A 25,827-nucleotide genomic window follows, 5' to 3' on the forward strand; every position below is an offset into this window, starting at 1 on the left:
ATTATCTAGGAGGGAAAAAACACACATACCAGTATAAAAAAAAAATTCCGAGGACAGACTGCTAAATGAAAGGCACAACGTACAAACAATGTATATATAACCGCTCATTTTTTACTGTAAGAAAGGATGAGAAATAAGACTACATATGTATGTATTTCTCATAAAAAAAACATTGAAGGTTAAACAAATTAAATTAAATGGTTCTAACAACAGGGAGAAATATCCCTGGCCAATTTAGCTCAGCAGTTAGAGCGTCAGCGCGAAGACCAATGAGTCACAGTTCGATTCTGGTCAAGGGCACAGGGGCATTTACCTTGGTTGTGGTTCGACCCCAGCCCTGGTCAAGATCCTGCAGGAGGCAACCAGTCGATGTGTCTCTCTCACTACGATGTTTCTCTAGCTCTCGTCCTTTCTCTCCCTCCCTCCCACGCTATCTGAAGACAAACAGAAAACTATCCTCAGGTGAGAATTCAAAAAAAAAAAAAAATGGGGAGAAACAAAGGAGGCTACAAGATTTCTCTGTGCAAGTATAAACTTTCATATGGCTTCTTTAAAGAAAATATTCACATCTTAAAAAGCAGAATATAAAAGGTCTGGCCCTGGCCGGTTTGGCTCAGCGGTTAGAGCATCCGCCTGTGGTCCAGAGAGACCCAGGTTCAGTTCCCCCGCTAAGGGCATGTACCTCGGTTGCAGTTTGTCCCCGTCCCTGGTTGGGTCGTGTGGATGGCAACCACTGTCTGTATCCCTTTCATGTAGATGTTTCTGTTTCTCTTTCTCTCTCTCTCTCTCTCTCTCTCTCTCTCTCTCTCTCTCTCTTCTTCTCTCTCCCTCCCACTCTATCTGAACAACAACAACAAAAATGTCCTCGGGTAAGATAAAAAAAAAAAAAGGTCTGTACTTGTACTGTATTAGCATCTAAGTATCTAAGTAGAAAAAGAGATCAGAAAGAAATACCTTAAAGTTTTGCCAGAATGTTAACGGTGAATATTTGGGTGATGGGACTACAGATAATGCTTCAAACAAAATGTTTAACATACTTTTATGATCACTTCCAAAAATTCATACTCACATAATTCTAACCAAGAACACACTACCATTTGTACTGAAGAAATCTCATTCATATGTCAGAACTCAAATTCATTATAAAGCCCACTTCAATAAATTTGTTTCATAAAACTGTAAATTAAAACTAAAATGATCTTGACTTCCGGTCAAGATGGCGGGTAGGTAAATGCGGTCTCACGTCCTCCCACAACCACATCAAAGTTACAACTAAACTACAGAACAACCATCATTCAAAACCGCCTGAAATCATCCTGAATGGAAGTCCTACAACTACGGAATTAAAGCAGCAGCCACCTCCAGACTGGTAGGAGGGGCGGAGGCGCGAGGGGCGGTGGCAAGACGGGCTGGTCCCACACCCACGTCTGGCGGATAAAAATCAGGAGGATACTTGGGCTGGGAAGGTCCTTCCTGAGGACTGAGGGGTCCCCGTCCCACACCACATGCCCTGCACAGGGTTCCAGTACCAGGAAGAGAATCCCCATAACTTCTGGCTGGAAAAACCAACGGGAACTGAGGCTCAGGGAGGCTGAAGCGGCTGGAGCCCCAGGCAGCTTTTTAAAGGGCCCGCGCACAGACTTATCGGACTCTCTCCCTCTAAGCTTGGAGGGGAGGCAGCTCCAGGGGCGCTAGAGACATACAGGGAAGAACTGAGCTGTTTGGCACTGGAGCGAGGGCTGGAGAGGGGGCTTTCTCCGGGACAAACGTACTGTCAGAGGCCCTTGTTCCTTTGGTGAGCTCTTCCCTGGGGCGGCAGACAGCCGCCATATCTGGGACTCCAGCAACCTGGCTCACACTGGTAGCCCCGCTCTGGTGACTCCCTGAGGCCCCGCCCCGTCCCACCCAACTTTCAGGCCCACGCAAGCTGTTGCCAGTTGCTTAACCATAGCATTGGCCTGTCTTGGATCCTGCTTCAGGTTTTTCCTAAACTCTTTTAAACAAGCAGCATCTGGTCTCAGTGAGCCCCATACCTCTCATTAAGTAATACACAGAAACAAACACAGGGAGGCAGCCAAAATGAGGAGACAAAGAAACAGGTCCCAAATGAGAGAACAGAACAAAACCCCAAGAAAAGAACTAAGCAAAATGGAGATAAAAAACCTAACAGATGCTGAGTTCAAAATACTGCTTATAAGGATACTCCATGAACTCAGTGAGAACCTCAGTGAACGTAGTGAGGGCCTCAAGAGCATAAAAAAGGACCAGTCAGAATTGAAGGAGGCATTAACTGAAATAAAGAATAATTTACACAGATTCAATACTAGAGTACGTAAATCCAAGAAGCAAACCATCGATTTGGAATATAAGGAAGCAAAAAACACCCAATCAGAACAGCAAAAAGAAAAAGAATCCAAAAAAATGAGGATAGTGTAAGGAGCCTCTGGGACAACTTCAAGCGTGCCAACATTCGCATCTTGGGGCTGTCAGAAGGAGAAGAGCGAGAACAAGAAATCGAAAACCTGTTTGAAACAATTATGGCAGAAAACTTTCCTAACTTGGTGAAGGAAACAGACATACAAGTCCAGGAAGCACAGAGAGTCCCAAACAAGATGAACCCCAAGAGGCCCACACCAAGACACATCATCATCAAAATGCAAAAGGTTCAAGACAAAGAATCTTAAAAGCAGCAAGAGAAAGGCAGCTAGTTACCTACAAGGGAGTTCCCAAAAGGCTGTCAGCAGATTTCTCAAAAGGAACTTTGCAGGCCAGAAGGGAGTAGCAAGAAATATTCAGAGTGATGAAAAGCAAGAATCTACAACCAAGATTATTCTATCCTGCAAAGCTGTCATTTAGAATCGATGGCCATATAAAGACTTTCCCAGACAAGAAAAAGTTAAAGGAGTTCATCACCACCAAACCGTTATTATATGAAATGATGAAGGGTCTTTTTGAAGAAAAAAATAAAATATATGAACAAACAGAATGGCAATGAATACATATCTATCAACAATGGAATCTACAAACAAAATGAACAGGTACATCAGAAACATTCTCATAGATACAGAGAACATTTTGTTGGTTGCCAGATGGGAGGAGGTTGGGAGAGTGGGTGAAAAAGGTGAAGGGATTAAGAAGTGCAAATTCATTGCTAGACTGACAAACCTAGGGAAAGGGGTTGGGGGGGTGGGAAGAAATAAACCAAAGAACTTATATGCATAACCAATGGACACAGACAATAGTGTGGGAAAAGGCGGGAGTGGAGAGGAGGGGGTCAATGGGGGAAAAATTTGGAACATCTGTAATACATTCTACATTCAACAATAAAGATTTAAAAAAAAAAAAAACTAAAATGATCTTGCTCTGGCTGGTTTGGCTCAGCGTTAGAACGTCGGCCTGCGGTCCAGAGAGACCCAGGTTCGGTTCCCACTAAGGGCATGAACCTCGGTTGCAGTTTGTCCACGGCCCTGGTTGGGTCATGCGGGTGGCAACCACTCGATGTGTCCCTTTCATGTCAATGTTTCTCTCCCTCTCTCTCCCTCCCCACTCTACCTGAACAAAAAATGGAAAAATGTCCTCGGGTAAGGATTAAAAAAAAAAACTAAAATGATCTTTCTGATAACTCAAACAATTCTAAATGACTCTAACTTACATTAACTAAAACTTATAGGTGCTTGCTTGTTCAAAATCATTCTATATTTATATCACACAAAAATTCAGACATGACTTTTTCAACACATATCACTTAAATAAAAATAAAAGTTAGCCCTGGCCGGTTTGGCTCAGCGGTTAGAGCGTTGGCCTGCGGTCCGGAGAGACCCGGGTTCGGTTCCCGCTAAGGGTACGTATCTCCATTGCAGTTTGTCCCCAGCCCTGGATGGGTAGTGCAGGTGGCAACCACTCGATGTGTCCCTTTCACGTCGATGTTTCTCTCTCTCTCTCTCCCTCCCACTCTATCTGAACAAAATATCGAAAAATGTCCTCGGGTGAGGATAAAAAAAATAAAAATAAAAAATAAAAGTTACAATCAATTTACTTCACTATTAACGGCAGTCACAAAATTTTCACACTTTTCCTCTTTCAATAAAGACTTATGCCTGTCAATATAATATCAAAGTTTTAGCTGCTCATGTATCTTTGACTTCATGTTTATATTCTATATAGGTTATATTGAGTTAGAAGATGTTCATGAAAGCACATCATAATCCATAAACAAATAAGAGAGTTTACCCTGTAATTAATTTGATGCATTGACACTCAAGCTGTGGCTGGCTGGCAGGCAGAGCAGAAAATAGTTTAGGGGGCACTAACTCAATAATAACAAAACAACAGATAATACATCAGTTATGTAATTGATTTGTAACAAAAAATAGTGAATCAAATGTGATGGTTATTAAATTAATACTAGATGATTTTTAAATGAATTTGACTTTCACAAAATAGTCACACATTTTTTAATAAAACGTCTCAAAAGCACAAGGGGGGTAAAAGTCAAGGATAGTGCTTATAGCCAAAGTTATAAACCGCTTCAAAAATAATTGTGTCTGGGCTGGCTCTGCTGGCTGCCATCATAACTCCAGTCATTAAGTTCAAAGTTATCCCATTAGCTGGCCCACCACACATGCTCCAAGAGAGAACATTTTTCCAGTATTTTCCCAGACACCAAAGTCAAAAGAGCATTGGCTTCAATTTACCATGATGATCTGATGATCCAATATTTTGACTGGCTTCTACAAAATTCCAAAACTTCTCTTGACTGTCTTCTGCTAAAAACTCACTGGGAGAAAGGAAGAAATATCAGACATAAACCAACTTAAAATGAAAATCTTCTAATATAAGCTCTATTACTAAAGAAAGTAAATTAAGTTTCTACGTCTCCAAATGTCCATAGTTTGTCTTTCAATTTATAATATGTATTACACAAATGTGCATAATATATATTTTTAATAATAAGAAAATCTTACTAGCTAATTAGCTATCAATAACTTAACAGTTTAATGGATACTTCTTTAAAAGACCTAGAATAATAAAATGTAACAATAGAGAAGTCCCAATATAAAAAAGGCTAATGAAACACCATTTGTGAAAATGCTATCATAGTAGAAACAGAATCAGAAATTGGTAATTCGTCATGGCCGGTGTGGCTCAGTGGTTGAAGTGTCACCCAGGACACCAAAAGGTGACAGGTTCTATTCCCAGTCAGGGCACATACCCAGGAGGAGCTTACCCCACTTATCAAGTTAGTTATTAATATCGCTGTGAAATATGTGCAGTATTTTTCTTGTTTTCTGCCGTTTTATTGATGAGAAAGAGGCACAGAGAAGTGACCTTTTGAAGAAAGTCTGTGGGGCTCCTCAGTGAGTCAAGACCAGCTCCTATGTGTCCCACTGGCCCACATGCCCTCTTATCAAGGCCAAAGGAGGTTTTTTTCCTTAGAAATGCAACTATTTGTGTATACAATCAACATAACCCAACTCCTCATTCACATTTTTCCGGGGATTAAGGAGGAAATGTTAGAAGACACACCACAAAGTTCAAACGTCGAACAAGTATATCTTAGAACAAATAAAATCTGGCCATTTCCTCGGTTTCCCCCTGAACTCTCTTATCTCAGGGTCTTCTTCCAAGTTCTTAGGAGGAGCATGTCCTCTTTACCCCACCTTGCCAAGCTCTCTTCTCTTCCTTTCATTTATTTATTTTTTTAAATCCTCACCCAAGGACATTTTTCCATTTATCTTCAGATAGAGTGGGAGGGAGAGAGGCAGGGAGAGAGAGAGAGAGATATCAATGTGAGAGACACACATCGACTGACTGCCTCTCACAACCCTGACCAGGGCTGGGGACTAAACCGCAACCAACGTACCTGCTCTTGACCAAAATCGAACCCGAGACTCTGGTTCGTGAGCTGACGCTCTAACCATTAAGCTAACTGGCCAAGGCTCTTCTCTTCCTTTTAAATAAATAAATAGAATATTTCCTTTAAGTACCACTCTCTCCCCCCCTTATCACCACATATATTGAACCAATTCAATATATTTGTCTAAAGAAGTCTCTAAGGATCACTATGAGTCAATCCAGTCCTGTCTGCTACAAGTTCTGTGTTCTAACAGCACAGTGCATTCTGAGAGGGTCTTACTAAATGCATCTGATGATCATCATCACACCTCTAAAAAAGCTCCTGGATATTCACTAGTGGAGTCTATATTTTGCTCAAACATGTGAAAGAAAAAAATGTCTTCTTACCTGGTTTCTAACAACAATGGAGTGGAAAACCATTTTGTTGTAAGAGAGGTTGTAATGGCTTTTGAATCTGCCTTTACTAAAGAAAACAGCCACAGTCCAGTGAATACAGTCAGGAGTCCCATTTTACAGCAAATCCCTAAAAAGAAAAAAAAAAAGTTTTGCTACAAGGAAATATTTAAACCTGAATCTTAATATTTAGAGACACAAAATAACATGAATATTACAGAAATAGAAATGATTCCAAAATATAACAGCCCTACTGCATAGAGAGTTCAACAGACACCTGCTGCGTGTTGGACACGTACGGAGAGTGTGCACTCACTATGGACCGTCCTACAGAGGCTCCAGGTCATCCCTATGAAAGTCACTGTGGACCCGTCCCACAGAAGCTCCAGGTCATCCCTATGAGAGTCACTGTGGACCCGTCCCACAGAAGCTCCAGGTCATCCCTATGAGAGTCACTGTGGACCCGTCCCACAGAAGCTCCAGGTCATCCCTATGAGAGTCACTGTGGACCCGTCCCACAGAAGCTCCAGGTCATCCCTATGAGAGTCAGCTGCGGCAAAACAGGTCGCACACAAGACTTCATTAAGCAGAAGAGTAAATAAAGCTGAGACAGATGAACACATAACTGATGGGTGTTACAGGTTATATAGGGTCCCCCAAAATCACAGGTTGAAGTCCTAGCCCTCAGTAGCTCAGAATGTGAACTTATTTGGAAACAGGGTCTTTACAGAAGCAATCAACTTAAAATGAGGTCATTCGTGTAGGTCCTAACTTAATATGACTGGTATTATAAAATAAGAGATATTTGCCCTGGCCGATTTGGCTCAGCGGTTAGAGCATCGGCCCACAGACTTTGCAAAGAGTCTCGGGTTCAATTCCGGTCAAGGGCACGTACCTCGGTTGCAGTTCTATCCCAGGTCCTGGTTGGGGTCATGCGGGAGGCAACCAATCAATGTGTCTCTCCCACATCAATGTTTCTCTCTCTCTTCCTCCTTCGCTCCCACTCTATCTGAAAAATCAATGGAAAAATATCCTTGGGTGAAGATTTTTAAAAAAAGAGAGAGAGATGTGGGCACTGAGACAGGCACACAGAGGGAGACTGTATGAAGACACGGGGAGAATGCCAGGTAAAGAGCAGGCAGGCTCTGGCTGGTCTGGCTCAGCGGTTAGAGGGTCAGCCCACGGACCAGAGAGTCCCGGGTTCAGTTCCCGCTAAGGGCACATACCTCGGTTGCAGTTTGTCCCCAACCCCAATTAGGGTCGTGTGGGTGGCAACCAGTTGATGCGTGTCTCTCACATAGACGTTTCTCGCTCTTCCTCCCTTTCTCCCTCCCGCTCTATCTGAAGATAAATGCATAAATGTCCTAGGATGAGGATAAAAAAAAAAAAAGAGGAGGCAGACTGGGATCATACTGTGAGCCAAGGAATACACTGCAAGCTGGGGCTGTCAGAAGCTGGAAGAGGCAAGGAAAGATCCTACAGCCCTCAGTGTGAACACGGTCCTATGACACCTTGACTATGTCACCAAAAGAAATATTCACACCTGTGAAGAACTTCTGTGAGTTTATTTGAGCCAAACTGTTGGCAACTGCCAGTAAGCAAAATCTCAACGACTGAGATAATGCTCAAGTGAATGGCAGCTTTGCACCTTATTTTATACATTACAATAAAAAGAGAAGATGTAACTGCGTTACATGAAATCCATTGGTGATAGATTAGCTGGGCAGGGAAAAAGCAAAGCAGGGAAACTTTTGGGATTGGATATAAAATAAAATGATAGACACTTCTTTTACACAGATGGGTACAGGAGAGTTAACAGCCAACAACTAACTCAACAACAACAAGGGATTCATGGTGTCTGCAGAACGGTGCCCGTGCTTTAGGGGTCCGGAAAAAGGGGAATTACGGTGACGTTCCAAAGACATGTTATCGTAGATGCAAAAAGACAACAGACAGTCTCAGTTGAGGTAAAGACTGACCTTTCTCAGGGAAGTACCAGCCTAGGACATGACTGCCTGCCATAAACAGCTTTTAGTTAAAAAGTTTTCATTTCAGACCATCCTTTGTGGTTACTTTGGGTCTCTGAGTTTGTAAGGCCACCACACAGGCCTCCCCTGGGCTTATCAGGTTTAGTATGTGGCCCCTTTTCGTCACAATTAGAACTTCTAGCCTTCTGGCCATGAAATGCAGGCTCCTGAACTCTCAGCAGCAGCTCCTCAAGCAGAGAGCCTCACAGTGCTCAGATCATTTCAGAAAAAGGTCTCCAGCTGCAGACGTCTTTGATCTGATCTTTCATCCCAAAAGTCAGCCTGACAGAACACTATATAAGAGCCAACATCCAAGTTCTCCCCATGTGAATGGGAACACCAAGGGAATGTGCATGTGGGAAACACTACAACAAACTTGTCTTCTGAACCTTAACATCTGGAAAGGCTCGCCCCAGTTCAACACTGGCTATAAAATCTATTGTTGGGGAAGACAGTCCATATTGCAGGGAACTAGTCAGTATCTTCATTTTAGAAAAAGTATCATCATTTATATCAACATTCTATTCATACTGATACTGTTGTTATAATCTGGTTATTAGTTAACAGAAAAGGAGCAGGGAAGGCTAAATAATACAGGATTCCATGTGTACAGCTTTGCCAGGAAGCTGCGATTTAACACTCTCCAGGTCTGTTACCCGAAGATCACCGGGGGAAGGGACTGGACAAAAGACGCATGCCCAGTAAGATCTGGGTGATGTGGGAAGGTGCTTACCTGTAAGTCACACATGGGAAGGAGTAATTGGCCAGGATAGGTGTGGCCACTGCAAGGGCGTGAAATCTGAGATCCTTAAACTCCCTCTCTTGCCTCTTGGCCCTTCCTGCTCCCTTGCTGCTCCTGCCTGACTCCCGGCTTACAGGCCTCTCTGCCCTGCAGTGGCCCACATGGCTCATGGCCATGTGGACCCCACAGACAATGGACTAACAGACTGTGATCAGCCTGATGTCAAACTCAACTCCACCATGGAAAGGAAACTCTGGACACTGGCTTTGCTTTTAGCTCTGCTGAATTCCCTGCTACCTCTTCCAGGACTGGACAAAGGGAAATGGGGCTCTGCAAACCAAGAGATGTAACTCCACGAAAATAATGCCTTTTACCACATCTCATCCTCCTATAGGGGCCTCCAGAAATGCTTATTCCAGAGGGGCCCCACGAACCCCACTCTCACTAGCATTGAGGAAATCCCACCCATGCAATTCTCCAATAATATAACACACAATATCTCTAAAGAGCAATGGTCAAAAGCAAAATCTACCAAACAGAAGAGTTGCTTTTACATGAGTTTTATGTTCAGGCTCTGTCAGCTTCTTTGGAAACAGAAAATATGAATATCCCATTTATAAATAAGTACTTTAAAGCAATCAATATTTTCAAAGACTAGGGCTAACCAAATTAGACTTTTGACAATGAAACCTACTAGCAGTTGAGGGGTGGGGGGGTTCAGAATGGATGATGTAGGGCCCTTTCTGAATCTAGCAAAAGTTACTAACATTTCCAGCAGAGGGGCAAAGAAGGACCCAAACTTTTACATCCAATATCAGACCACCCAAGACCTCTCGTGGGACATTAATAGATACCCTCCCCTACAGGTCCATGGACTGCAGCCTCAGAAACAAATATGCCTGCATGCTAGAACAAACATGGTTACGGACAAGAGAAACATTTGAGTCAAGAAACTGCTATCAATTCCTGAGTTTGCTACTTACTAGCAGTTTAACCATAAGCATGTTACCTAATAACTTCACTGGCCCATAGTCTCCCAGATTTTAATAGGAGTAACAGTATCTGCCACACCAGATCACTGTGAAAATGAAAAGGCAATATGAAAATCACTTCATAAAGTGCCAGGTACTATACAAGAATTATTCTAGTAAAAGATATCATCAGGGGAAAACACTAAAAACTATCTTCTATATTACAGAATAACATATCACCATTATCACATGGCCTCAAAAATATGCCTTAAAAACCTAAACTCTGCCCGGAAAGTATTATCCTAAGCGAAACAAGGCAAGCAGAGAAAGACAAATATCACATGATCTCACTTATTTGTGGAATATAATAAACATAACAGTCTGAGGAATAGGGTAGACCCAGAGACGTAGAAGTAGGGTACAGAATGACAACCCTCCGAAGAGGGGGTGGTGGGAGGAGGGAAGAGATAAACCATAGAACTTATATGCATGTATGCATAACCGATGGACATGGACAACAAAGCCGGGTACGGGGTGGGGGCAAAGGGGAGGAGGGGGTCAACAGGGAAAAAAAAGGAGAAACATCTATAACAAAAATAAATTAATAAAAAATTTTTAAAAATAAAAATAAAAAGCACATACATGGTAGGGTAAAAACAAAGAAGCTGGAGGCACTGGTAAACTGGCATGGCCATGAAATGCAGGCTCCTGAACTCTCAGCAGCAGCTCCTCAAGCAGAGAGCCTCACAGTGCTCAGATCATTTCAGAAAAAAAAAAAAAAAAACCTAAACTCTGTGGCTAGGGAAAAAATAAAAATAAAAATAAGCCCTGGCCAGTTTGGCTCAGCGGCAGAGCATCGGCCCAAGGACCCATGCGTCTCCAGTTCAATTCTGGTCAAGGACATGTACCTTGGTTACGGTTAGGTCCCGGTAGGGTCACACGGGAGGCAACCAGTGGATGTTTCTCTCTCTCTCCTCTCTCCCTCTCCCTCCCTCCCACTCTATCTGATGATAAACAGAAAAACATCATCAGGTGAGGATTAAAAAGAAATAAACAAACCTTCCCCAAAGTCACTAAGTTTCTAAAATGGCGAGTATATGAACTACAGTGAAACAATATTATGCAGTGGCCATGTTTATAACCTTTCCCGAAGGGGCCTAAATGTGTAATCCCCTAAAAGTAGATGATTCCATGAGAAATGGAATACCACCGCACAGTGGAGTTACAGGGAACTGAAAGTGAAAACAGGCCCCTGAGGACACATTAGCACTGAATGAACAATCACTCTGGGCGGAGCACGCTGTCAGGTGCTTTGCACAGCCCTTACCCAGCTTTCCACACAGGAAACTGCAGTTCCTGGAGGATAGGCAGCAGATACGGCTCCTCTGTTCACCACAGCAAACAGTAGACAAGCCATAAATATGCTGCATAATGGATGTAATACTGTCATGCCCGCTTAAAAATAAAAAAAAGGAAAGCTAAGAGAGGCTGAGTAACTTGCCCAACTCATCTATAGCAATGCTTTGAACCCACATCTGCCTGGTAAGTTCTATAACACCATGCTATCTCCCCTGGATCTCTGGTCTTACAAGGGGTAACAATTCAAACTGTGCAAAGACAGACTAAGCAAAATCTTTCTTTTGAGAACCAAGGCAACCACAAGAGTTTTCTAGGGGCAGAGCCCTTCGGCCCCAAGGGACTGAGAGAGGACTGGTTTCAACCTGAAACCAAAGATGTAGGTCTGAAGTTGGAACCAAAGCAAATCATTCAACTAGACAGAAAGATCCATACACAGGCTGAGCTCCTCAAGAGTAGGAAGTTTTGTCTATCATTGTGACATACCTAGCTTTCTGCATGGAACACAGGGAATTCTCAAAATAAAATAAACAAATACAGGCTTCATTCATTAAGGGATCAATGAAAGAAACTAGAAAGAAGTGTAGTACCAAGAACAAAGACAAAAATATTTTTAAAAATTTTTAAATTGCCCTGGCCAGTTTGGCTCAGTGCTTAGAGCGTCAGCCCATGGACCAAGGAGTCATAGGTTCAATTCTGGTCAAGGGCATGTATCTCGGTTGAGTCACTGGCCGTGGTCAGGGTCATGCGAGAGGCAACCAATTGCTGTGTCTCTCTCAAATCTCTCTCTTCCTCTCTCCTTTTCCCTCTCTCCCTCTACCCCCCCCCCCACACACACACACATGCTCTATCTGAAGATAAATGGAAAAATATATCCTCAGGTGAGGATAAAAAATAAATAAAAGAGCAACAGAAAGAGTTCTTGGGCAAGCCCAGCCATTAAAGATGAGACAGGGAGGCCCTGGCCAGTTTGGCTCAGCGGTTAGAGCATCAGCCTGAGGTCCAGAGAGACCCGGGTTCGATTCCCACTAAGGGCACGTACCTTGGTTGCAGTTTGTCTCCGGCCCTGGTTGGGTCATGCGGGTGGCAACCACTCGATGTGTCCCTTTCACGTCCATGTTTCTCTTTCTCTCTCTCTATCTCTCTCCTCTCTCTCCCTCCCACTCTATCTAAACAAAAAATGGAAAAATGTCCTCGGGTGAGGATAAAAAAAAAAGATGAGACAGGGAGGAAAGCAACACATTAAAGAAAAGCCTTCCAACCTTGACTCCACTTCCTTCATTCCACAGGTAATACCGAGGAAATGGCTGTCCAGAGAAGCAAAGGCAAGAACCTCACTGAAGTAAACTTTTATTTCAGGGTGCCTTCATTTTACAAAATCCCTTATTACTCTGACCCTAGTGGTCTTTAAATGTTGTTTATAAAGATGAATAGTCTGAGCCCTGGCCCGTTTGGCTCAGCGGTTGGAGCGTCGGCCTGCGGTCCAGAGAGACCCGGGTTCGGTTCCCACTAGGGGCACGTACCTTGGTTGCAGTTTGTCCCCGGCCCTGGTTGGTCGTGTGGGTGGCGGCCACTCGATGTGTCCCTTTCACGTCGATGTCTCTCTCTCTCTCTCTCTCTCTCTCTGTTTCTCTCTTTCTCTCTCTCTCTCTCTCTCTTCCTCTCCCTCCCTCCCACTCTATCTGAACAAAAATGGAAAAATGTCCTCGGGTGAGGATAAAAAAAAAAAGATGAATAATCTGAGAAATAATAGCTGTTAGAATCTGCAACGTGACATTGTGTGATCATAGGCATAACACTTGTGACATGATGGAGAAATAAAAAAGTTTAAAAAGTTCTAGGCCCAACCCTAGCTGGGTGGCTCAGGTTTCGGGTTCAATCCCCACTTGGGGCACCTGGGAAGGGAGTGGGAAGTGAGGAATTAACTGATTCTCTCTCTCTCTCTCTCACCAATGGAAACATATCCCTGGGTGAGGCTTTTTGTAAAAAAAAAAGTTCTGCCTGGCCAGTGTGGCTCAGCAGTTGGAGCGTCAGCCCTTGGACCAAAGAGTTGAGGGTTCAGTTCTGGTCAAGGGCACGGACCTTGGTTGCAGTACAGTCCAGGTCCTGCTCAGGATCATGTGGGAGGCAACCAATTAATGTCTTCCTCTCACACTGATGTTTCTCTCTCTCTGTCTCTCTCTCCCTCCCTCCCTCCCTCTCTCACTCCCACTCAATCTGAAGATAAATGGAAAAATATCCTCAGGTGAGGATTTAAAATAAATAAATAAAAAGGTCTAGGCCCAAATGTATCATCTGTAAAATTGAATCTGTGGCCTGTATCGTCAGTTTAAAGACACTCTCTCTAGCTCATTAACATACAGTAAGATATTGGAAATATTAAAGATTACAATACAGAAAATGCTTTCCACTTTTTGGAAAACAAAAAAGGCATAAGACTTTAAGTCATCGCCAACTTTTTCTTCTTCCATTTTTAAACTGAAGATGATAGCTAACAAACACTTAAAAAACAACCCATACCCTGCAAGTTTATAGATGACCATCTGAATGTCAACATATAACAGTGAAGAAAAACATTAGAAAGTACCCTTCTCTAAAAATACATTTTCTTCTCAAATAATTAAATGTAATATACACTTATACCTATTACAAAACCATTCGTAGTGAACCATACAAACCTAATTTCTGATACAAGCAGTTACTATTCATCTGGTATGAAAATGATCACAGGTAACTGCAGAAAAGTAATCTAACAGAATTTTCTCCAGTTCAATGTATTCCCTTCCGGTTAAATGTGTGTTGTAAAGGCAGCATGCAATGTAAAGTCACAAAGCAGTGTTCATTTCCTTTAATAAAAAAATGAATTTCACTGGGGTGGAGACTTCAGATACTGCAGTTGTGGAAAGAGAGAAACATCAGTGTGAGAGAGAAACATTGACTGGCTCCTCCCATACATGCCCTGACTGTTACTGTGATTGAACCTGCCACCTAGTTCCAAGAACAGATAGAAATTGGCTATGGATTATTCGTATGATTTCAATCAACGAAGCTCAGGTAATGGAATTCCATTGAGAAGATAAACATCTTCCTCCTGTCAGAAGATCATGGACAGAAAATCTTAACTGTTACTACAGAATTTTAGAAAACAAAATGTCTTTCATGAATTCAAAATAATCAGGAAAGATGAAATAATCCCATGTCATCATTGTGTGTTAGCTGCATGCAGTGACTTTTTCCGGGCTATGTTTGAAATAAACATGAAAGAAAGATGGTGGAAGTGTCACCATTACTAATTTGTCCTCCAAAGCAGTAAAAGCATTCCTTGATTATGCCTACACTGGAAAAACAAAGATAACAGATAACGTGGAAATGTTCTTTCAGTTGACATCATTTCTTCAAGTTGCCTTCCTAGCCAAAGCTTGCAGTGACTTTTTAATAAAAAGTATTAACACTGTCCCAAAAAATGAGTTTCGGCTAAGTTTGTCAAACGCAAGCCGAACAGAAAGGCTATAATCACCCCGCACTTTGTGATATGCATGATAAACGTTTCAAAAAACAGTGCAGCACAGTGAGGCGCGAGACCCTAGAACCGCAGATGAACACAGGACGCGAGTGCTCAGACCTGGCAACATCTGTAGCACAACCTGGAGACCGTGGCCGAGGAGCCGACCGCTCACACACATCACCTACAGGCGGGACCCACACACCTCCTTCCGGCAGGTCGCACACTAGAACTGAAACCGGATCGCCCCATTTTCAGCCGGCATGCCCCAGGCAACCCATATGCATCCCTCAAACTCATTTTAGGAAAAATAAACATCTACGAAAAGATTAAGGGGGAGGTCGTGCAAACTGCCGGTTCTCAGCCCACTGAAGGCCCTACCTGGTCTAAAGCCGTGTTGGGGCGCTGGGACACAGGGGAAGCCCAGCCAAGGAAGAAGCGGAAGCTCAGGTGACAGGGGCACAGGGTCACCTCCGCCCCATCCCTCTGCCCGTCCGCGAGACCTCCCCACGCCACCCCGGGGTACCTGTCACCTGCCGCGCAGCCACGACACACACACTACTCACGTACCCTTCCTGCCCTGGCAGGAGGCGCGCTCTGTCCGCGGCGGCACTGGCGACAATGCCAACGCCAGGGCGGGGCGGGCCGGGGGCGGGGACGGCGACAGCGCCAGTGAGCGGCCGACACGCGCCTTCCCGCGGTTCAGCTCGCAAGCCGGCCTCGCTGAGCGCTGATCCAGCAGCCGTTTACTTCCGCTTCCCATGGGCGAGACCCGGAGGACATCCGGCTACCGAGGCGCGGCAGGGTAAACCCAGAGTGTCGCGCAGCCGCCATCTTGTCCCCGAGGAGGCCCCGCCTCGCCAGGCTGGCGCCAGTTCAGCCAGTTCAGCCAGTTCATCGTGGTGACGCAGGCGTGTTCCGCGTCTGCGGAGGATGATGGACAGGCCGCTGAGACCCCACGGGTATACCAGACGGTGAGGATACGTGGAAGTTGGTTAGAGCTTCCGACACAGCGACTGAGGGTTTGAGGGTTCGATTCCCCGGTCTTTGTCCCGCCAATCAGTGTGAGACATCCATCTCTCTCCTGTCCTCTCCGTCCTCTCTCTCTAAGAATCAGTGGGAAAACATATCCTGGGTGAGGATTAACCAAAAATAAATACATAAACAAAAGCACCGGTGCCGGCCCTGGCGGGGGGGAGGGGCTCCATTGGTTGAAGCCCCGCCCATACACCAAAAGGGTTTCCGTTCGGTTCCAGTCCTGCGTTTCCGGTTTCATCCCCTGTCCTAACGGAGGGGAACCAACCAATGTTTCTCTAAGAAAACACATCCTCCGCTGAGGTGTTTTTTAATTTTATTTTTTGTCTTTATTGACTTTAGAGAGAGAGAAACATAGATGAGAGAGAACACGGATTGGCCGCCTCCTGCCTGCCCCCTACTGGGGATCTGGCCCACAGCCTGGGCATGTGCCCTGACTGGGAATCCAATGGACCTTGGTGCAGGGGTTGATGCTCAACCACAGAGCTACACCAGCTGGGCTCTGGTGAAGATTTTTATAAAATAATAAAAAGCACAATAAAGAAAAAATGGCAGTGTTTCAGAACATCTTTGACATTATTTGAAATGATAAATGTTCATAGTTTCTAGGAACATAATACTTTATTAATTTTATGAAAATTTTTATAAAATTTAATTTGGTACTGCTAGCAACTTAATGTGCAGGGATTAATTTGTCCTTTGAATTATCTGTTTGCTTGAAAATATAAATCACTTTGTAAAATTGTTTTAAAATAGGGGACACTGGGCAGATCATTTTACCTACCCAAAAACAAGTTAGTCGTCAGAGGGTATATTTTTAACTATTAAGTCAAAGTGAACTGAAAAGCACATAAAAGTGTAAAATTTTGACTGACTTATTTTATACGACGCAAACAACCCTTCCCCCTGAGGATGCCAGAGCAAGCACTGAAAACACCGTTCCTTAACCTGCCACTGGTATGTCTGTGCTTAAGAACTTCAGAGCTGTCCTCTTTCACCAGGGACCCGCCAAGATGGGGCGCGTTCGCACCAAGACCGTGAAGAAGGCGGCCCAGGTCATCATCGAGAAGTGCTACACGCGCCTGGGCAACAACTTCCACACCAACAAGCTCATGTGCGAGGAGATCGCCATTATCCCCAGTAAGAAGCTCTGGAACAAGATAGCGGGGTGTGTCACACATCTGATGAAGCGGATTCAGAGAGGACCTGTGAGAGGCATCTCCATCAAACTGCAGGAAGAAGAGAGAGAGAGGAGAGATAATTATGTCCCTGAGGTCTCAGCCCTGGATCAGGAGATCATTGAAGTTGATCCTGACACAAAGGAAATGCTGAAGCTCTTGGACTTTGGCAGCCTGTCCAACCTGCAGGTCACTCAGCCTACAGTTGGGATGAATTTCCAAACACCACGTGGAGCCGTTTGAATCCTTCTGCTGTGCTGTATAATATCAATACATCATCAACAACCTAAAAAAAGAACTTCAGAGCTGACTATTGGGTTTTCTATTCCTTGCTAGAACAAAAGGAGTAAAAAATAATATTAAAGAATGAAAATAGCGTTTTAGCCCTGGCCAGTTTGGCTCAGCGGTTAGAGCGTTGGCCCACAGACCAGAGAGAATCAGGTTCGGTTCCCGCTAGGGGCACATACCTCAGTTGCAGTTGCATATACCTCCCCTCCCTGGTTGGAGTTGTGTGGGTGGCAGCCGCTTGATGTGTCTCTCTTACATCGATGTTTCTCTCTCTCTTCCTCCTTCTCTCCCTCCCACTTTATCTGAAGATAAATGCAAAAATGTCCTCAGGTGAGGATAAAAAAAAGAAAATAGCACTTTAAAATTCATTTCCTGGGTGAATTTTTGTGTTCGTAGCTTCCATGGAGTGTTTTCTACTGCTCTTTACATTAGGTAAGGTAATGCTTCCAATTAAAAAGAGAATTGTTGCCCAGCCAGTGTGGTTGAGTGTTGACCCATGCACTAAGAGGTCACTGGTTCTATTCCTGGTCAGGGCACATGCCCAGGATGTGAGCCTAGTCCCCAGTGGGGAGCATGCAGGAGGCAGCCAATCAATGTTCTATCTCATCAATGTTTCTATCTATCCCTCTCCTTTCTCTCCAAAAATAATTAAAGAAAAAAAAATTTTTTTAACAAATAAAAAAAGAATTACTATTTTTTTTGCTTTAACTTGGTCTTCTGCTCTATGACACATGAACAACACTGTTGACCCAGAGAAAGAATTTACCTGCTAAAACAACTCCTTGTAATTGACTGGACCCAAAATCATGTTCAGCAGCCATTGTTTGCCAAGGGCCTCTCATAAAGGCTGCATTTCAGGAAAAACCCACAGACTGGGCTGCCAAGCCTCCTACACTGTGTTCCTGCCCTCTGCACAACCTATAAAGGAGATCCTAGAATCCTATTTTGACCAATGGGACTGAGATCATCCTCATTCAATAGAAGCTATGGAGCTGTATCCTCATTTGCACCTTTACTGACCAATCAGAGCAGCTCCACAATAACCAATCAGAACAGTGGAGCCAGCCAATCAGGACGATGCTATTTGTATCCATCAGTGGCTTTAGAGTCCTCCTTTGCATAGAAATTGACCAATCATTGACTGAAGGCAGGACCTTCTCTCCATGTAAGCCCGCCTCCCCTTTGTCTCAGTGGAGCGCCTGTTCTCAGTTGCCCCAGCTTCAGAGGGAACACCAGAGCCACAACACTAGCTGCAGCATTGGAACTGCTTCAGGAGAATAAAGTCTCAGCCTTCACTAAACCCCAGGATAGGAACTCCTGATAGCATGTATAAGTGGCAGAGACCTTTAGTTGACATCACCAATGTTTGCTTAGTTATTACATACCACTAAGTGCAGAGCTCCCAAGGAAGTTGGGTTTCTTTTTTTCTAAACTTTTCTCGGAAAAGTCAGTGCTGTTTTCTTTGAATGAAGACCTTTAATTTTATTTTAACTTTTTAGTTTGAAATAATTATAGAATCACAAGAAGATACATGGTACAGAGAATTCCCATGTACCCTTCAGGGATTTCTCCTAAGGATTATATCTCACTTGTAGTACATCAAAATCTGAACATTGAAATTAGTACAATGTGTGTGTACAGTTCTGTCATTTTATCACATGTGTAGATTTGTGTAACTACCACCAAAATCAAGATACAGAACTATTCTAGCACCACAAAGATCTCTGTTGGGTTAGGGAGAAGAGGGGACAAGTGGAGAACAGAGAATTTCTAGGGCAGTGAAATTATTCTATATGATATACTAGTGGTGGATACATTATACATTTGTCAAACCTATAGAATGTACAACACCAGGAGTAAAATCTTATGTAAACTATGGACTTTGAATGATAATGTGTCAATGTAGGTTCATCAGTTGTAACAAATACACCATTCTGATGGAGGATGTTGATAGCTATGCATGGCATGATGTAGAAGAACTCTGTACTTTTGCTCATTTTACTGTGAATCTAGAACTGCTCTGAAAAACAAAGTACAGATATATATTTTAGATGGAATACTTCATGAATCTGTATGTCATTCTTACTCAGAGGAAAAACTGATCTCTGCATTATTCCAATTTTTAGTATAAATGTGAGCACTAAAATACATTGAAAATTGGGAAGTCATAAATGTTAAACATGGAAAATATATAAAAAGATAACCTCGCCCTGGCCAGTTTGGCTCAGAGGTTAGTGCATTGACCTGCAAATCGAACAGTCAAGGGTTCAATTCCCAGTCAAGGGCACATACCTCAGTTGCAGGGTCAATCCCTGGCCTCTGTTGGGGTTGTGCAGGAGGCAACTGATTGATGCATCTCTCATCAATGTTTCTCTCTCTCTCTCCCTCCCTCCCTCCCAAAAATCAATGAAAAAATATACTTGGGTGAGGATTTTTTTTTAAAAGCCCTGGCCAGTTTGGCTCAGCAGTTAAAGCGTCGGCCCGCAGACCACAGAGACCCAGGTTCAGTTCCCACTAGGGGCACATACCTCAGTTGCAGTTTGTCCCCAGCCCCCGTAGGGGTCATGTGGGTGGCAGCCAGTCGATGTGTCTCTCTCACATTAATGTTTCTCTCTCTCTCTTCCTCCCTCTCTCCCTCCTGCTCTATCTGAAGATGAATGCAAAAATGTCCTCGGATGAGGATAAAAAATAAAATAAAAAGATAGCCTAGCCCTCTATGCTCATTGTAAAATAACAACAAAGGAGACTCAGATTTTAAAAATAATTAATATACACTATTTTTAGTACAGTTTTAATTTTACAGAATTGAACAGATAATTCATATGGTTCCATATGCCCATCCCACCCCAACACCCAAAACACTGTTTCTGATATTGACAGCTTGCATCATTGTGGCACATTAGGGTTATATCCATACAGCAGAATATTTGAAATAATTCTCAAGTGGAATAATTTTCAAATCATATAAGACAAAGGACTTATATTTCAAATATATAAAGGACACTCAAAACGTAATATTGTAGAAATAATGTTGTTGTTATTAACTAAACTTCATCATTGACATCAAGGTTCACTCTTAGCATTACAAAGTTTTATGGGTTTTCACAAATGCATGAAAACACGCATCCACCATCACAGAATAGTTTTACCCCTCTAAAAAAATTCATATGCTTCACCAGTTCACCTCTCCCCCAAATCCCTGGCAACCACTGACCTCATCACCATCTGCTATAGACTGAATGTTTGTGTTCTTCCCTCAAATTCCTATGTTGAAACCTAATCCCCAATATAATGATATTTGGAGGTGGGGTCTTTGGGAGAAAACATAGGCCATGAGGGTAGAGCCCTTGTGAATGAGATTAGTGTCCTTATTTTTAAAACTCCAGAGTTCTCTGGCAGTTCTACCATGTGAGGACACAGGGAGGAGATAGCCAGCCGACTATGAAACAGGAGGTGAGCCCTTAGCAGACACCAGCTCTATCAGAGCCTTCATCATAGACTTTCCAGCCTCCAGAATTGTGACAAATAAATGTATCTTGTTTAGAAGCCACCTAGATTCTGCTATTCGTTACAGTAGCCAGAATGGACCAAGATGCCTTTTGCCTTTTCCAAAATGTCATATACTTGAAATCATACAAAATTTGGCATTCAGATCGGTTTGTTTCAATAAGTATATTCATTTAAGATTTAGCCATGTCTTTTGTAGCCGGAGCACTCATTTCTCTTTACTGCTGAATAATGTGCCATTGTATTGATCTAGCACAGTTTATCCTTTCATGTTTGTAATGATTTTATGTTCATTGTGTTTAATCTATCCTTCTTTGTCTGCCATCTCTTTTTCTTCAATCCTCACCCAAGGATATGTTTATTGATGTTAGAGAGAGAAGGGAGAGGGAAAGAGAGAAAGAGAAGAACATCAATTGGTTGTCTCCTGTATGCCTCTGGCCAGGTATTGAACATGCGAAGTAGGTATGTGCCCTGACTAGGAATCAAAACAGAAACATTTTGGTGCATGGGACGACACTCCAACCAACTGAGCCACCCAGCCAGGGCTGACTTTTTTTTTTTATCCTCACCTGAGGACTTTTTTTCTTGTTTGCATTTATCTTAAGATAGAGTGGGAGGGAGGGAGGGAGAACAGAGAGAGAAACATCGACATGAGAGAGACACATCGAGTGGCTGCCACCCACATGATCCCAACCACGGTCGAGAACAAACTGCAACCCAGGTACGTGCCCTTAGCGGGAACTGAACCCAGGACTCTCTGGTCCATGGGCTGACGCTCTAACCGCTGAACATCTGAGCCAAACCAGCCAGGGCTGCCCTCATTTTTTAATTGAGCATTTTATATAATTGCATTTTATGTCCTCTCTTAGCGTATGAATTAACGTTTTATTTTTTTAAGCATTTTTATTGATTTTTTTAGAGAGAGAGAGAAACATCAATCAGTTGCCTCATTTATATACCCAAAAAGGGATGTCTATGGTAATACTATATTCCTGGATCAGTGATTGAGGAAATAAGACCAGCTCCAGGAAAGACAGACTTTTCCGAACATGTCATATAGCACTTTGATAGTCTCTATTAAATTAAAATATCTTAATGAACTTCTGTACAGGATGGAGGGAAGGTAAACATGGTATCGCCTCCTCCCACAACCACATCAAAATGACAACCAAACTACAGAACATCCATCCTTCAGAACCACCTAACATCGAGCTGAATGGAAGTCCTACAACTACGAGATTAAAGAAGTCACATGGAGACTGGTGGAGGGGCAGAGGTGGACGGCTGGTCCCACACCCACATGTGGTGGATAAAAATCAGGAGGACACCTTGGCTGGGAAGGTCCTCCCTGAGGAGTGAGGGGTCCCCGACCCACACCAGGCCCCCAGCTCAGGGTTCCAGTGCCAGGAAAAGAATCCCCATCACTTCTGGCTATAAAACCAGCGGAAACTGAGGCTAAGGGAGGCTGAGGCTGCTGAAACCCCAGGCAGCTCCTCTTAAAGGGCCTGCTCACAGACTTACTTGGACCTGCTCCCTCCAGGCTCCAGCAAGGGGGAGGCAGCTTGAAAGGCACACAGAGACACAGTGTAGAACTGAGCTGTTTGGTCTTGGGACAAGGGCTGGAGAGGCAGCTTTCTCCTAGACAGACATGCTGATGGAGGCTGTTGTTCCTTTGGTGAGCCCTTCCCTAGGCTGGCAGAGAGCAGCCATATCTGAGACTCACTCACACCATTGCCCTGCCCTGGTGATTCCCTGAGGCCCCGCCCCACCTAGCCTTCCGTCCCACCCAAGCGGTTTCCAATGGCCTTCCCATAGGATTGGCCTATCTTGGCTTCTGCTTCAGATTTTCCTAAATTCACTCAAATAAACAGCACCTAGCCTCAGACAACCTCATACAACCTCATACCTCTAGCTTACAGGCCTGGCACTAGAAGCAACCAGCCTTGGTATACAGCTTGGCTTTGCCTGGGCATCTCCAAGCCCAGCCCAAAGAGCATCCATCTGCAGATCGCTCTGTAGCTTATGCCTGATGGTCCCAGGTAGAACAGAGGCAGTGGCTGATCTTTTGCCAGAGTCAGCACACCCAGTGGACAGCTTCAGAACACTGCAAAGCACCGCTACCCAACCACCTCCACAAGCAACACACTCAAGGAGTGGTCCTGCTGAAGTAAGTCTTGCTCTGTGTGCTGGGCCCTGCAAAGTTGATCCTCCAGGGTAGTCAGAGGTCAGTGCTCAGTGGACATAGTCAGTGTCTGAGAGCCTGGGAACTGGCACCAGGCAAACTGCTCAGCCATTACCTCGCTTACCCAACCTAAACTCCCTCCCTGTTTCAGGAACTGTTTGCACCAAACTCATAGATCAACTCCTGTCCCATTCTCCTGTCCTAGTCCAGGAACTGTTTGCTCCAGGACAATAGACTCACATTCCGGGGGCCCCCATGCATAGCCCCTCAGGACCTAACCTAACAAGTTCCCACTGCCACAGGCGCAGATATAAAAATCACAAACCCCAGCATCGGGCGCGGCTTCTCGGACTCGACCCCCCGAGTCTGTGAACCCGCCCGGAGTGTACCCAATAAAGCCTGATTTCTGCTTATTCGGCTGTTTGGCTCTCTGGTTTCTTCCCACCTCCCACCGGCGGCACCTGGCTACCTTACTGTCAGTCCATGTAGCTAATCACCCTGAGTAAATCTCTCCCATTGATGTGTCAAGAGCAATTATAGACTTCCGGTCAAGATGGCGGCGTAGGTAAATGCAGTATCGTGTCCTCCCACAACCATATCAAAGTTAGAAGTAAACTACAGAACAGCCATCATTCAAAACCGCCTGAAATCAAGCTGAATGGAAGTCCTATAACAACAGAATGAAAGCAGCAGCCACATCCAGACTGGTAGGAGGGGCGGAGGCAGACGAGCTGCTCACACACCCACGTGTGGTGGATAAAAATCAGGAGGACACCTCGGCTGGAAAGGTCCTCCCTGAGGACTGAGGGGTCCCCGTCCCAAAGCAGGTGCCCTGCACAGGGTTGCAGTGCCAGGAAGAGAAGTCCCCATAACTTCTGGCTGGAAAAACCAGTGGGAACTTAGGCTCAGGGAGGCCGAGGTGGCTGGAGCCCCAGGCAGGTCCTTAAAGGGCCCGCGCATGGACTTATCAGACTCACTCCCTCTTAGCTTGGAGGGGAGGCAGCCCGAGGGGTGATGGAGACATACAGGGAAGAACTGAGCTGTTTGGCATCAGACAAAGGGCAGGAGAGGGGGCTTTCTCCTGGACAGACGTACTGTCAGAGGCCTTTGTTCCTTTGGTGAGCCCTGCCCTGGGGCAGCAGACAGCCACCATATCTGGGACTCCAGCAACCTAGCTCATACTGGTTGCCACACCCTGGTGATTCCCTGAGGCCCTGCCCCACCCAACTTTCAGGCCCACCCAAGCTGTTGCCAGTTGCTTAACCATAGGATTGGCCTGTCTTGGATCCTGCTTCAGGTTTTCCTAAATTCTTTCAAACAAGCAGCATCTGGTCTCAGATAGCCCTATACCTCTCGTTAAGTAACCCACAGAAACAAACACAGAGAGGCAGCCAAAATGAGGAGACAAAGAAACAGGTCCCAAATGAAAGAACAGAACAAAACTCCAGGAAAAGAACTAAGCAAAATGGAGATAAGCAACCTAACAGATGCTGAGTTCAAAATACTGCTTATAAGGATGCTCAATGAACTCAGTGAGAACCTCAGTGAACTTAGTGAGGGCCTCAAGAGCATAAAAAAGGGCCAGTCAGAAATGTGGATGCACAGTCAGAATTGAAGGAGGCACTAACTGAAATAAAGAATAATTTACACAGATTCAATAGTAGAGTAGGTAAAGCCAAGAAGCAAACCATTGATTTGGAATAAAAGGAAGCAAAAAACACCCAATCAGAACAGAACAGCAAAAAGAAAACAGAATCCAAAAAAATGAGGATAGTGTAAGGAGCCTCTGAGACAACTTCAAGCGTGCCAACATTCCCATCCTGGGAGTGCCAGAAGGAGAGGAGAGAGAACAAGAAATCAAAAACCTATTTGAAACAATAATGGCAGAAAACTTCCCTAACTTGGTGAAGGAAACAGACATACAAGTCCAGGAAGCACAGAGAGTCCCAAGCAAGATGAACCCCAAGAGGCCCACACCAAGACAAATCATCATCAAAATGCAAAAGGTTCAAGACAAAGAGAGAATCTTAAAAGTAGCAAGAAAAAAGCAGTTAGTCACTTACAAGGGAGTTCCCATAAGACTGTCAGCTGATTTCTCAAAAGAAACTTTGCAGGCCAGAAGGGAGTGGCAAGAAATATTCAGAGTGATGAAAAGCAAGAACCTACAACCAAGATTACTCTATCCTGCAAAGCTGTCATTTAGAATCGATGGCCATATAAAGAGTTTCTCAGACAAGGAAAAGTTAAAGGAGTTCATCACCACCAAACCGTTATTATATGAAATGTTGAAGGGTCTTTTTGAAGAAAAAGATAAAATATATGAACAAACAAAATGACAATGAATACATATCTATCAACAATGGAATCTATAAACAAAATGAACAGGCAGAACAGAAACAGTCTCATAGATACAGAGAACATTTTGTTGGTTACCAGATGGGAGGGGGGTTGGGGGAATGGGTGAAAAAGGTGAAGGGATTAAGAAGAACAAATTGGTTGCTAGACTGACAAACCTCAAAGAGAAGGGGGTTGGGGGGTGGGAAGAAATAAACCAAAGAACTTATATGCATACCTCTCGTTAAGTATTCCACAGAAACAAACACAGAGAGGGGGCCAAAATGTCCAATAACCAATGGACACAGACAACAGTGTGGGAAAGGGCGGGAGGGAGGTGGAAGTGGCAAGGAGGTGGTCAATGGGGGGAAAAATGAGGAACATTTGTAATACATTCAACAATAAAGATATATATATATATATATATATATATATATATATATATATATATTGTAC

The 25,827-nt window shown here is 44.0% G+C and overlaps 2 protein-coding genes across 4 annotated transcripts in view; one reads left to right on the plus strand and one right to left on the minus strand.

The window, feature by feature from the left end:
* UGGT1 (UDP-glucose glycoprotein glucosyltransferase 1) overlaps positions 1-15,482 on the minus strand; it is a 147,818-nt gene extending 132,336 nt beyond the window's left edge. Inside the window, exons 1-3 of one of the 3 annotated variants that reach the window (XM_036254953.1) lie at positions 15,418-15,482; positions 6,244-6,379; positions 4,695-4,777 (exon numbers count right to left, since the gene is read on the minus strand). In XM_036254953.1, coding sequence (XP_036110846.1) covers positions 4,695-4,777; positions 6,244-6,365 — 205 coding nt within the window. In that variant the 5' untranslated portion in view covers positions 6,366-6,379; positions 15,418-15,482. Of the gene's footprint in view, positions 1-4,694; positions 4,778-6,243; positions 6,380-7,144; positions 7,168-11,316; positions 11,447-15,417 lie in introns of those variants that run through there. The other 2 variants (XM_036254952.1, XM_036254954.1) reach the window with 2 other exon arrangements.
* Positions 15,483-15,705: 223 nt separating this feature from the next.
* Positions 15,706-17,393, plus strand: LOC118625788 (40S ribosomal protein S17-like). The gene is made up of 2 exons (XM_036254957.1): positions 15,706-15,821; positions 16,884-17,393. Exon 2 carries the CDS (start codon positions 16,896-16,898, stop codon positions 17,301-17,303), a length of 408 nt encoding a protein of 135 aa, XP_036110850.1. The 5' UTR covers positions 15,706-15,821; positions 16,884-16,895; the 3' UTR covers positions 17,304-17,393.
* The last annotated feature ends 8,434 nt before the right edge of the window (positions 17,394-25,827 follow it).

This window comes from Molossus molossus, unplaced genomic scaffold (genome assembly GCF_014108415.1).
Source record: "Molossus molossus isolate mMolMol1 unplaced genomic scaffold, mMolMol1.p scaffold_m16_p_11, whole genome shotgun sequence".
Taxonomy (NCBI): domain Eukaryota; kingdom Metazoa; phylum Chordata; class Mammalia; order Chiroptera; family Molossidae; genus Molossus; species Molossus molossus.

What these genes read in the sequence shown, in the direction of transcription:
- LOC118625788 (XM_036254957.1), top strand. Translation starts at nt 16,896, where the DNA reads ATGGGGCGCGTTCGCACCAAGACCGTGAAGAAGGCGGCCCAGGTCATC.